Below are 15,951 nucleotides of genomic sequence, written 5' to 3'. Positions count from 1 at the left end.
GCAGGTTAGAAACTAGAGGAACGAACAGGTTAGAAACTAGAGGAACGAGCAGGTTAGAAACTAGAGGAACGAGCAGGTTAGACACTAGAGGAACGAGCACGCATATTAACCAACGACATCAGCAATGTAAATTTTCCAAACTAAATAAAACCTAATAATGGCGGTATACCCTGTCAACGAAGGAAGATGGCGTAATTCCAATGTATAGATTCAATGTACAAGCCGACAGGTTTCGACCACTTGACTTGGGCGGATGTGGGTGGAGTTAAACTCCATCCCCAAGGTATTTGATAGTAAAACTTGTAAATGTTCGTTGGCAGTTGTCAGTCACCTTTGTATGGAAAACAGAAAATTATTTACAGAAATAGAGGTCGCGCAATACACGTTGGGATTGGATCTAGCACGCCTTGCTTAGTGTGAAACACTAAACGATACTGATCACTCCGTCACACCAGCTTTATAGAGCTGAGGTTCAAAAACCGGTCATTTTCACCACAACAGATAGGTCTATGGAAATAGGGATATGGCGCTTTTAGAAAGACTGGTAAGGGAATCGACGTTATTGTCCTGTCCGGAAGCTAGCGTTTGATAACAAGCATAGTTTTAATGAAACATACCAACCGGATCAAAGATGCTCACACAATAGTAAACTGGACAATTTAAAATAGATAGAACTAAACTGGACAATTTAAAAGAGACCGAACTAAACTGGACAATTAATTAAACATTGACCGACCTGAACTGGACAATTAAATATAGCCGAACTAAACTGAACAATTAAAGTCAGACCGATATAAACTGGAAAATTCAACACAGACCGAACTAAACTGGACATTAAGACACATACCGAACTAAACTGGACAATTAAACATTGATCGAACTAAACTGGACAATTAAACACAGACCGAACTAAACTGCACAATTAAACATTGACCGAACTAAACTGGACAATTAAACACAGACCGAACTAAACTGGAAATTAAACACAGACCGAACTAAACTGGACAATTAAATATAGACCGAACTAAACTGGACAAATAAACACAGACCGAACTAAACTGGACAATTCAACACATACCTAACTAAACTGGACAATTAAACACAGACCGAACTAAACTGGACAATTAAACACAGACCGAACTAAACTGGATAATTAAACACAGACCGAACTAAACTGGACAATTAAACACAGACCGAACTAAACTGGACAATTAAACACAGATCGAACTAAACTGGACAATTAAACACAGACAGAACTAAACTGGACAATTAAACACAGACCGAACTAAACTGGACAATTAAACACAGACCGAACTATACTTGACAATTAAACACAGACCGAACTAAACTGCACAATTAAACATTGACCGAACTAAACTGCACAATTAAATATAGACCGAACTAAACTGGACAATTAAACACAGACCGAACTAAACTGTACAATCAAATATAGACCGAACTAAACTGGACAATTAAATATAGATCGAACTAAACTGGACAATTAAATATAGATCGAACTAAACTGGACAATTAAACACAGACCGAACTAAACTGGACAATTAAACATTGACCGAACTAAAATGGACAAAAAAAAACACAGACCGAACTAAACTGGACAATTCAACAAATACCGAACTAAACTGGACAATTAAACATAGACCGAACTAAACTGGACAATTAAACACAGACCGAACTAAACTGGACAATTCAACACATACCGAACTAAACTGGACAATTAAACACAGACCGAACTAACCTGAACAAGTAATTACAGACCGTACTAAACTGGACAATTAAATATAGATCGAACTAAACTAGACAATTAAACACAGACCGAACTAAACTGGACAATTAAACACAGACCGAACCAAACTGAACAATTAAACACAGACCGAACTAAACTGGACAATTAAATATAGACCGAACTAAACTGGACAATTAAATATAGACCGAACTAAACTGGACAATTAAACATTGACCGAACTAAACTGGACAAATAAACACAGACCGAACTAAACTGGACAATTCAACACCTACCGAACTAAACTGGACAATTAAACACAGACCGAACTAACCTGAACAAGTAATTACAGACCGTACTAAACTGGACAATTAAATATAGATCGAACTAAACTAGACAATTAAACACAGACCGAACTAAACTGGACAATTAAACACAGACCGAACCAAACTGAACAATTAAACACAGACCGAACTAAACTGGACAATTAAATATAGACCGAACTAAACTGGACAAATAAACACGAACCGAACTAAACTGGACAATTAAACACATACCGAACTAAACTGGACAATTAAACACAGACCGAACTAAACTGGACAATTAAACACAGACCAAACTAAACTGGACAATTAAACACATACCAAACTAAACTGGACAATTAAATATAGATTGAACTAAACTGGACAATTAAACAGAGACCGAACTAAACTGGACAATTAAATATAGACCGAACTAAACTGGACAATTAAGTATACATCGAACTAAACTGAACAATTAAAGACAGACCGAACTAAACTGGACAATTAAACATTGACCGAACTAAACTGGACAATTAAACAGAGACCGAACTAAACTGGACAATTAAATATAGACCGAACTAAACTGGACAATTCAACACCTACCAAACTAAACTGGACAATTAAATATAGATTGAACTAAACTGGACAATTAAACAGAGACCGAACTAAACTGGACAATTAAATATAGACCGAACTAAACTGGACAATTAAATATAGATCGAACTAAACTGAACAATTAAAGACAGACGGAACTAAACTGGACAATTAAATATAGACCGAACTAAACTGGACAATTAAACAGAGACCGAACTAAACTGGACAATTAAATATAGACCGAACTAAACTGGACAATTAAACACAGACCGAACTAAACTGTACAATTAAATATAGACCGAACTAAACTGGACAATTAAAGACAGACCGAACTAAACTGAACAATTAAACAGAGACCGAACTAAACTGGACAATTAAATATAGACCGAACTAAACTGGACAATTAAATATAGATCGAACTAAACTGAACAATTAAAGACAGACGGAACTAAACTGGACAATTAAATATAGACCGAACTAAACTGGACAATTAAACAGAGACCGAACTAAACTGGACAATTAAATATAGACCGAACTAAACTGGACAATTAAACACAGACCGAACTAAACTGTACAATTAAATATAGACCGAACTAAACTGGACAATTAAATATAGATCGAACTAAACTAGACAATCAAATATAGATCGAACTAAACTGGACAATTAAACATTGACCGAACTAAACTGGACAATTAAACACAGACCGTACTAAACTGGACAATTAACTATAGACCGAACTAAACTGGACAATGCATTACAGACCGAACTAAACTAGACAATTAAACACAGACCGAACTAAACTTGACAGTTAAATATAGACCGAACTAAAGTGAACAATTAAACACAGACCGAACTAAACTGGACAATTAAACACAGACCGAACTAAACTGGACAATTACATAAAGACCGAACTAAACTGGACAATTAAACACAGACCGAACTAAAATGGACAATTAGATATAGACCGTACTAAACTGGACAATCAAATATAGACCAAACTAAACTGGACAATTAAACATAGACCAAACTAAACTGGGCAATTAATCACAGACCGAACTAAATTGGACAATTAAATATAGACCAAACTAAACTGGACAACTAAATATAGACCGTACTAAACTGGACAATTGAATATAGACCAAACTAAACTGGAACATTAAATATAGATCGTACTAAACTGGACAATTGAATATAGACCAAACTAAACTGGACAATTAATAACAGACCGAACTAAACTGGACAATTAAACACAGACCGAACTAAACTGGACAATTAAACACAGACCGAACTAAACTGGACAATTAAATATAGACAGTACTTAACTGGACGATGAAACACAGACCGAACTAAACTGGACAATTAAATATAGACCGTACTAAACTGGACAATTAAATATAGATCGAACTAAACTGGACAATTAAACACAGACCGAACTAAACTGTACAATTAAATATAGACCGAACTAAACTGGACAATTAAATATAGATCGAACTAAACTGGACAATTAAATATAGATCGAACTAAACTGGAAAATTAAACACAGACCGAACTAAACTGGACAATTAAACACAGACCGAACTAAACTGGACAATTAAACACAGACCAAACTAAACTGGACAATTAAACACAGACCGAACTAAACTTGACAATTAAATATAGACCGAACTAAAGTGAACAATTAAACACAGACCGAACTAAACTGGACAATTAAACACAGACCGAACTAAACTGGACAATTAAATATAGACCGAACTAAACTGAACAATTAAAGACCGACCGAACAAAAATGAACAATTAAACACAGACCGAACTAAACTGGACAATTAAACACAGACCGAACTAAACTGGACAATTAAATATAGACAGTACTTAACTGGACAATTACATATAGACGGAACTAAACTGGACAATTAAATATAGACCAAACTAAACTGGACAATTAAATATAGACCGAACTAAACTGGATAATTAAACATAGACCAAACTAAACTGGACAATTAATCACAGACCGAACTAAACTGGACAATTAAATATAGACAGAACTAAACTGGACAATTAAATATAGACCGTACTAAACTGGACAATTGAATATAGACCGAACTAAACTGGACAATTTAATATAGACCAAACTAAACTGGACAATTAATTACAGACCGAACTAAACTGGACAATTAAACACAGACCGAACTAAAGTGAACAATTAAACATAGACTAAACTAAACTAGACAATTAATCACAGACCGAACTTAACTGGACAATTAAACATAGACTAAACTAAACTGGACAATTAATCACAGACCAAACTAAACTGGACAATTAAACACAGACCGAACTAAACTGTACAATCAAATATAGACCGAACTAAACTGGACAATTAAATATAGATCGAACTAAACTGGACAATTAAATATAGATCGAACTAAACTGGACAATTAAACACAGACCGAACTAAACTGGACAATTAAACATTGACCGAACTAAAATGGACAAAAAAAAAAACACAGACCGAACTAAACTGGACAATTCAACAAATACCGAACTAAACTGGACAATTAAACATAGACCGAACTAAACTGGACAATTAAACACAGACCGAACTAAACTGGACAATTCAACACATACCGAACTAAACTGGACAATTAAACACAGACCGAACTAACCTGAACAAGTAATTACAGACCGTACTAAACTGGACAATTAAATATAGATCGAACTAAACTAGACAATTAAACACAGACCGAACTAAACTGGACAATTAAACACAGACCGAACCAAACTGAACAATTAAACACAGACCGAACTAAACTGGACAATTAAATATAGACCGAACTAAACTGGACAATTAAATATAGACCGAACTAAACTGGACAATTAAACATTGACCGAACTAAACTGGACAAATAAACACAGACCGAACTAAACTGGACAATTCAACACCTACCGAACTAAACTGGACAATTAAACACAGACCGAACTAACCTGAACAAGTAATTACAGACCGTACTAAACTGGACAATTAAATATAGATCGAACTAAACTAGACAATTAAACACAGACCGAACTAAACTGGACAATTAAACACAGACCGAACCAAACTGAACAATTAAACACAGACCGAACTAAACTGGACAATTAAATATAGACCGAACTAAACTGGACAAATAAACACGAACCGAACTAAACTGGACAATTAAACACATACCGAACTAAACTGGACAATTAAACACAGACCGAACTAAACTGGACAATTAAACACAGACCAAACTAAACTGGACAATTAAACACATACCAAACTAAACTGGACAATTAAATATAGATTGAACTAAACTGGACAATTAAACATTGACCGAACTAAACTGGACAATTAAACAGAGACCGAACTAAACTGGACAATTAAATATAGACCAAACTAAACTGGACAATTAAACAGAGACCGAACTAAACTGGACAATTAAACACAGACCGAACTAAACTGGACAATTAAATATAGACCGAACTAAACTGGACAATTAAATATAGATTGAACTAAACTGGACAATTAAACAGAGACCGAACTAAACTGGACAATTAAATATAGACCGAACTAAACTGGACAATTAAATATAGATCGAACTAAACTGAACAATTAAAGACAGACGGAACTAAACTGGACAATTAAATATAGACCGAACTAAACTGGACAATTAAACAGAGACCGAACTAAACTGGACAATTAAATATAGACCGAACTAAACTGGACAATTAAACACAGACCGAACTAAACTGTACAATTAAATATAGACCGAACTAAACTGGACAATTAAAGACAGACCGAACTAAACTGAACAATTAAACAGAGACCGAACTAAACTGGACAATTAAATATAGACCGAACTAAACTGGACAATTAAATATAGATCGAACTAAACTGAACAATTAAAGACAGACGGAACTAAACTGGACAATTAAATATAGACCGAACTAAACTGGACAATTAAACAGAGACCGAACTAAACTGGACAATAAATATAGACCGAACTAAACTGGAAATATTAACACAGACCGAACTAAACTGTACATTAAGATATAGACCGACTAAAACTGGAACAATTAAATATAGATCGAACTAAACTAGACAATCAAATATATAGATCGAACGTAAACTGGACAATTAAAACATTGACCGAATAAAACTGGAACAATTAAAACCCATACCGTCATAAAACTGGACAATTAACTTAGAGACCGACTAAACTGGACAATGCATTACAGACCGAACTAAACTAGACAATTCAACACAGACCGAACTAAACTTGACAGTTAAATATAGACCGAACTAAAGTGAACAGTTAAACACAGACCGAACTAAACTGGACAATTAAACACAGACCGAACTAAACTGGACAATTACATAAAGACCGAACTAAACTGGACAATTAAACACAGACCGAACTAAAATGGACAATTAGATATAGACCGTACTAAACTGGACAATCAAATATAGACCAAACTAAACTGGACAATTAAACATAGACCAAACTAAACTGGGCAATTAATCACAGACCGAACTAAATTGGACAATTAAATATAGACCAAACTAAACTGGACAACTAAATATAGACCGTACTAAACTGGACAATTGAATATAGACCAAACTAAACTGGAACATTAAATATAGATCGTACTAAACTGGACAATTGAATATAGACCAAACTAAACTGGACAATTAATAACAGACCGAACTAAACTGGACAATTAAACACAGACCGAACTAAACTGGACAATTAAACACAGACCGAACTAAACTGGACAATTAAATATAGACAGTACTTAACTGGACGATGAAACACAGACCGAACTAAACTGGACAATTAAATATAGACCGTACTAAACTGGACAATTAAATATAGATCGAACTAAACTGGACAATTAACACAGACCGAACTAAACTGTACAATTAAATATAGACCGAACTAAACTGGACAATTAAATATAGATCGAACTAACTGGACAATTAAATATAGATCGAACTAAACTGGAAAATTAACACAGACCGAACTAAACTGGACAATTAAACACAGACCGAACTAAACTGGACAATTAAACACAGACCAAACTAAACTGGACAATTAAACACAGACCGAACTAAACTTGACAATTAAATATAAACCGAACTAAAGTGAACAATTAAACACAGACCGAACTAAACTGGACAATTAAACACAGACCGAACTAAACTGGACAATTAAATATAGACCGAACTAAACTGAACAATTAAAGACCGACCGAACAAAAATGAACAATTAAACACAGACCGAACTAAACTGGACAATTAAACACAGACCGAACTAAACTGGACAATTAAATATAGACAGTACTTAACTGGACAATTACATATAGACGGAACTAAACTGGACAATTAAATATAGACCAAACTAAACTGGACAATTAAATATAGACCGAACTAAACTGGATAATTAAACATAGACCAAACTAAACTGGACAATTAATCACAGACCGAACTAAACTGGACAATTAAATATAGACAGAACTAAACTGGACAATTAAATATAGACCGTACTAAACTGGACAATTGAATATAGACCGAACTAAACTGGACAATTTAATATAGACCAAACTAAACTGGACAATTAATTACAGACCGAACTAAACTGGACAATTAAACACAGACCGAACTAAAGTGAACAATTAAACATAGACTAAACTAAACTAGACAATTAATCACAGACCGAACTTAACTGGACAATTAAACATAGACTAAACTAAACTGGACAATTAATCACAGACCGAACTTAACTGGACAATAAACACAGACCAAACTAAACTGGACAATTAAATATAGACCGTACTAAACTGGAAAATTAAATATAGATCGAACTAAACTGGACAATTAAACACAGACCGAACTAAACTGTACAATTAAATATAGACCGAACTAAACTGGGCAATTAAATATAGATCGAACTAAACTGGACAATTAAATATAGATCGAACTAAACTGGACAATTAAACACAGACCGAACTAAACTGGACAATTAAACACAGACCAAACTAAACTGTACAATTAAACACAGACCGAACTAAACTGGACAATTAAACACAGACCGAACTAAACTGGACAATTAAACACAGACCAAACTAAACTGGACAATTAAACACAGACCGAACTAAACTGGACAATTAAACATAGACTAAACTAAACTAGACAATTAATCACAGACCGAACTTAACTGGACAATTAAACATAGACTAAACTAAACTGGACAATTAATCACAGACCGAACTTAACTGGACAATAAACACAGACCAAACTAAACTGGACAATTAAATATAGACCGTACTAAACTGGAAAATTAAATATAGATCGAACTAAACTGGACAATTAAACACAGACCGAACTAAACTGTACAATTAAATATAGACCGAACTAAACTGGGCAATTAAATATAGATCGAACTAAACTGGACAATTAAATATAGATCGAACTAAACTGGACAATTAAACACAGACCGAACTAAACTGGACAATTAAACACAGACCAAACTAAACTGTACAATTAAACACAGACGGAACTAAACTGGACAATTAAACACAGACCGAACTAAACTGGACAATTAAACACAGACCAAACTAAACTGGACAATTAAACACAGACCGAACTAAACTTGACAATTAAATATAGACCGAACTAAAGTGAACAATTAAACACAGACCGAATTAAACTGGACAATTAAACACAGACCGAACTAAACTGGACAATTAAATATAGACCGAACTAAACTGAACAATTAAAGACAGACCGAACTAAAATGAACAATTAAACACAGACCGAACTAAACTGGACAATTAAACACAGACCGAACTAAACTGGACAATTAAATATAGACCAAACTAAACTGGACAATTAAATATAGACCGAACTAAACTGGATAATTAAACATAGACCAAACTAAACTGGACAATTAATCACAGACCGAACTAAACTGGACAATTAAATATAGACAGAACTAAACTGGACAATTAAATATAGACCAAACTAAACTGGACAATTGAATATAGACCGAACTAAACTGGACAATTAAATATAGACCAAACTAAACTGGACAATTAATTACAGACCGAACTAAACTGGACAATTAAACACAGACCGAACTAAACTGGACAATTAAACATAGACTAAACTAAACTGGACAATTAATCACAGACCGAACTTAACTGGACAATTAAACACAGACCGAACTAAACTCGACAATTAAATAAAGATCGAACTAAACTCGACAATTAAACACAGACCGAACTAAACTGGACAATTAAACACATACCGAACTAAACTGGACAATTAAACACAGACCGAACTAAACTGGACAATTAAATATAGATCGAACTAAACTGAACAATTAAACACAGACCGAACTAAACTGGACAATTAAACACAGACCGAACTAAACTGAACAATTAAACACAGACCGTACTAAACTTGACAATTAAACAAAGACCTGTACACTGATAATTTATACCTGTACACTGACAATGTATACCTGTATACTGATAATTCTTACCCGTATACTGATAATTCAGATAGGGGCAATGATAACTCATACCTGTGCGATGATAATTCCTATGTATATTTAATGGTAATTTAGCACGGCATCCCCGGTATGTAGGTTTTGAAAAATCATAACATGCACGCCGTTTTCATGGATTTTAATTAATCGATGATATATATAGCTTCATAGCATGCCAACCACGAAATTCGATGGATTGTGATGTTTGGCTCGAAAATTCTTAAAACACAATCAAACACACGATGTATAAATGCTGATATGAACGCTAAATACATAAAAACGTCGAAACAGAGAGTACTTCTTAATCGGATTTGCATGTAAACCCTCCATTTCTTCTCTACATGAAAGAAAACCTTAGCTTTGCCTACAGCAGCGGCAAAGCGAAATCATGATTGCATAAAAAATCACATTGATTTCTGTAGAAGATAAACGTGTATGTGGAAGCCATGTTTTATGCAGCACAGTCAACTCTCTACACGAAAACCCCGACACATTTCTCGGGAATGTAGCCATTAGTAGCCGACTCTATTCTCGTCGACTGTGACTATTTGACCATGTTTAAACCAATGTTAAACAATAAAGAGTAATAATGTTGTGGTAGCGAGCCGAAACTCAATCTGACCAGTCTATCACCATCAGGATTGAAACCGCCTATTTTGTCCACGGATGGCGTTTTGACTGATATTTATTTAGATCAAACCTTACCAGAGATTAAGTATATAGGCGGTACTAGATATTAAGGCGGTACCAGATATTAGTATATAGGCGGTACCAGATATTAAGTATATATGTGGTACCAGATATTAAGTATATATGCGGTACCAGAGATTAAGTATATAGGCGGTACTAGATATTAAGTATATATGCGGTACCAGCAGCTATAGGCGGTACCAGATATTAAGTATACAGGCGGTACCAGATATTAAGTATATAAGCGGTACCAAGTATTAAGTATATAGGCGGTACCAGATATTAAGTATATATGCGGTACCAGATATTAAGTATATAGGGGGTGCCAGATATTAAGTATATAGGCGGTACCAGATATTAAGTATATAGGCGGTACCAGATATTAAGTATATAGGCGGTGCCAGATATTAAGTATATAGGCGGTGCCAGATATTAAGTATATAGGCGGTGCCAGATATTAAGTTATAGGCGGTACCAGAGATTAAGTATATAGGCGGTACCAGATATTAAGTATATAGGCGGTACCAGATATTAAGTATATAGGCGGTACCAGAGATTAAGTATATAGGCGGTACCAGAGATTAAGTATATAGGCGGTACCAGAGATTAGGTATATAGGCGGTACCAGAGATTAGGTATATAGGCGGTACCAGAGATTAGGTATATAGGCGGTACCAGATATTAAGTATATAGGCGGTACCAGATATTAAGTATATAGGCGGTACCAGAGATTAGGTATATAGGCGGTGCCCCCTATTTGTATAAAGAGGTGGCCAATATATACATAACTTTGAGCTCATATTCAATCAAATTGATCTCTCCCGAACCGAGGAGGCTTCCTCTAGTACCCCACAAACAGGATGGCTCTTCCCATACAGTGCTAATGCAGTACAAAAAATTCTATTTTTCCAAAAAAAAAAAAAAAAAAGAGAAGAAAACATAAAACAAGAAACAAAGCAATAAAACAAAACAAAACAAAACTGTCGGTATTATATGAAATCCACCACAGTATCTGAAATCCGGTAATTAACAGATACAGATCAAACCAACTATCATTTGACCCATGGTCACTTTAACCATAATCAAATTTTACACAAGTACCTGTTTAATAGATTAATTGTATAGTGATGCTTGTTTAATAGATGACCTATGTATGTACGTTGTACAGGTTTTGTACTCTCGTACACGTCTCTTAACGTACAAAAAAACACCGAGTTACGTGCGTGTTTAACAGATATAAGAAACATGTTTAATTAACAAGGAATACTCCCAAACGCATGCATTTGGAACATCAATGCGATTAAATCCAAATATCACAAGTTTCGGGTCTGTGTATCAAAGCCGTGACAACACTAGGAAAGACAACTCTTACAACTGAACAACGTCTAGTCATCCATACGAGTTATCCCCCATTCCACTGACGGGACAGAATTGTCCGTGTGTCAACAGTCGATCGGTTTCCGTTAAGATATTAGGAGTTGCTTGCCAGAACGTGAGTACATCTCGCGAAGTTTGCCGTCAAGTCAGTAACAATGTCAATACAATTAGGAAAAGACCTAGACTGGCCTGTTGTCTTATCCTTTTGTATTAATTGTACAACAAAATTTGTTGAAATAAAAAATAAATAAATAAAAAAACACGTCAATACAGACTTGAAGTGATTCCAAATGATTTGTAATTATAACTTCATTTATTCACAATTTGTCAAATTGAATAATCCAGAGACTACATTATTTGTCCAGTATTGTTACAGAAGTACATGTAGTGATACAGAATAAGCAGATGTGATAATATATAAAAAATATGTCGTAACGTTTACCCTATCAATAGTCCACTGTGGTTTGTAAGTTCTATTGTATACAATAGTAAGTGTCAGGACAGAGCTTTGACAATAAAACAAGTAGCCGGAAAGGTTCTATTATAATATGTCGTGTCCGAACTAAAGAGACACTTTATTAAACAGAAATACATGTCCGATATAGAGAATTGTTTTGTACATTAAAATCATTTGTTCAGTTGTAGACAGGACAAGGCTTTGCCTTAAACAAAACAAGGTTTGGCTTCATTGTAGATTTACTGTAAGTATGTTTTTGTGAATAAGCGTTACCTGATAAAGAATGATTTTTATGATCTAGGTTTGATCTGAGGTATTTTAAGCTATGACGTAATAAAATTGAACTTACGTTTGGGGTCCAGGCGGCGACACAACAACAGTGGACATTCGTCTGAAAGACAATAGCAGATCTAGATGTTGATACTGTAAATATACATTTATCAGTGAGGACGTCCGTTAAACATATATATAATAATATATCATACATCCAGCAAGTTAGCCTGAGCTCTACCTATCAGGTGAAGTGAGTTAGGTAGCGTATGACCTTTACTCTAACGCAAGTATCAGATGAAATAAATGAGACAGCACCAGACATTGACTGTAACGAAAATATCAGATGACTAGACCTCCCTACATATTAAGTCCATCTGATCATGTGATATTTGTACTGCATAGTGCTATTTTTGTTGACAAAATGTTGCTGTTGTATCAGCATTAATATAGTAATACACGTATTGCATACAATGTTTTTTACAGGAGTAGTGCCGAATTAATAACTGTTTAATTAACTAAAATTAATTAATTATTTTTTTTAATTATTATTATATCCCCCTTACTTGGTGTGTGTTAATGCCTGTGAAAGCCTGAGAGGACTTTGCTGGTAGGGCTCTCCACAACCCCTGGAAACCTCAGGCTTCACATGCATTGTAATGATTTTGTATTATTTGCTATTTACGTGACCTTTCTTTCTGTAGTTATTTAACTATTTTATAATGTAATACCTTATACCTTCATCTCTGTAATTAACTGATGTGTTTATGTTCATTCAATTACCAATTGATGGTACTTTATTTGTATTTTGACAACAATGTATATTTCTTTTTGTAACTCTTCAATTTGAAGGAAATAAAGAAATAATAATGACCTTAACACTTACGCAAATATCAGGTGAAATGAGTTAGGTAGCTCATCACCATACCTGGTACCTCTACTGCAAATATCAGGTGAAATGAGTCAGGTACATTGTACATATTACCTTAACTCTAACAGATGTATTAGGAACATATCAATATTTAACGACATAGAAATGAACAAGGAGAATATAACGATAAACCCATTCATTATTGTATTCACTTCCTATAATGATTTCATTTCTATGCTATGTTTAACAATCTGCAATTATATTTTATCTCCCCCCTTACACACTCCGTTAGGAATATAGACTCGATCTCGAGCAGGGAAGAATAAGAACAAGGATGTTGAGCCATGGACTATTGGAGTCTGAGGAAGAACTGCTATCATGTTTTTGATTGGCTCATTTTGTATCCGTTTCCTACAAGTGAACGTTTTTACGTTTAGGGTTATCTTTATATATATTCTAAATGTATATATTTGCAGCAGTAGCGTTGACTAGTGGTCATTCCCCGTTAGCAATGTTGTTGGAAACGAATGCATTTATCAGTAACCATAATCACTTACTCTTTCTGGGTCGCCTAGAATGGGTCTAGCTCAACAGCTGACCACGCGCTAGTTAAGATAGCTACTAATCCCATGACTACTTGTCACTAACCAAAGAACCAATGGAGCCACTGACCTCTGAACCAATGGAGAGACTGCCAACGGGGCAAATGGAGTCACAGACGAAGGGATCAAGGGAGCCACTGACTAATGAACCAATGGAGCCACTGACCACACAACCAATGTGGCTACTGAAAACGGAACTAATGGAACCACTGACCATAGGCTAATAGAGTCACTTACCACGGTACCGATGGAACCACTGCCCATAGTAACAATGGAGCCACTGACCATAGAACCAATCGAGCCACTGATTTCGGAACCAATGGCGCCACTCACTAAGGAACTAATAGTCACTAACGACAGAACAAATGGAGCAACTGATTACAGAACTAGCGCAGTAACGGATTACAGAACCAATGGAGCCACTGATTACGGAAACGATGGAGCCACTGACTACGGAAGAAGCAATGGAGACATTGATTACGGAAGCAATAGAACCACTGATTACGGAAGCAATGGAACCACTGATTAATGAAGTAAGGGAGCCACTAATTACGGAAGCAATGGAACCACTGATTACAGAAGCAATGGAGCCACTGATTACGGAAACGATGGAGCCACTGATTACGGAAGCAATGGAACCACTGATTACGGAAACGATGGAGCCACTGATTACGGAAGCAATGGAACCACTGATTACGGAAGCAAGGGAGCCACTGATTACAGAAGCAATGGAGCCACTGATTACGGAAGCAATGGAGCCACTGATTACGGAAGCAATGGAACCACTGATTACGGAAGCAATGGAACCACTGATTACGGAAGCAACGGAACCACTGATTACGGAAGCAATGGAGCCACTGATTACGGAAGCAATGGAACCACTGATTACGGAAGCAATGGAGCCACTGATTATGAAAGAAATGAAGCCACTAATTACGGAAGCAATGGAACCACTGATTACGGAAGCAATGGAACCACTGATTACGGAACCAATGCAGCCACTGATTACGGAAGTAAGGGAGCCACTGATTACAGAACTAGCGCAGTAACGGATTACGGAACCAATGCAGCCACTGATTACGGAAGCAATTGAGCCACTGATTACGGAAGCAATGGAACCACTGATTACGGAACTAATGGAGCCACTGATTACGGAAACAATTGAGCCAATGATTACGGAAGCAATGGAGCCAATGATTACGGAAGCAATGGAGCCAATGATTACGGAACCAATGGAGCCAATGATTACGGAAGCAATGGAGCCACTAATTACGGAAGCAATGGAGTCACTGATTACGGAAACAATGGAGCCAATGATTACGGAAGCAATGGAGCCACTGATTACAGAACCAGTGTAGCCACATATCAGGAACCAATGGAGTCACAAGACTAAGGGACCATTGGATCCACTGGCCACGAAAGCAATTGAGTCACTGATAATTGGACCAAGGCAACATCTAACCACAGAACCAATGGAGCCA

General features: G+C 35.6%; 2 protein-coding genes across 2 annotated transcripts in view; one reads left to right on the top strand and one right to left on the bottom strand.

Moving 5' to 3' along the window:
• LOC117325305 (potassium voltage-gated channel subfamily B member 2-like) overlaps positions 1-13,115 on the bottom strand; it is a 184,738-nt gene extending 171,623 nt beyond the window's left edge. The window contains exon 1 of the mRNA XM_033881423.1: positions 13,077-13,115. Within this exon, the coding sequence (XP_033737314.1) occupies positions 13,077-13,114 (38 nt within the window). The 5' untranslated portion in view covers position 13,115. The remainder of the gene's footprint in view (positions 1-13,076) is intronic.
• A 1,411-nt stretch (positions 13,116-14,526) lies between these two features.
• On the top strand, positions 14,527-15,563 carry LOC117326395 (stress protein DDR48-like). Its single transcript, XM_033883141.1, has 2 exons — positions 14,527-14,648; positions 15,050-15,563. The coding sequence occupies exons 1-2, from the start codon at positions 14,527-14,529 to the stop codon at positions 15,561-15,563; spliced, it is 636 nt and encodes a 211-aa protein (XP_033739032.1).
• Positions 15,564-15,951: the final 388 nt, after the last annotated feature.

Source organism: Pecten maximus, chromosome 4, assembly GCF_902652985.1.
Source record: "Pecten maximus chromosome 4, xPecMax1.1, whole genome shotgun sequence".
In the NCBI taxonomy this organism is placed as follows: domain Eukaryota; kingdom Metazoa; phylum Mollusca; class Bivalvia; order Pectinida; family Pectinidae; genus Pecten; species Pecten maximus.
This window is presented reverse-complemented; position numbering and strand designations above follow the sequence as displayed.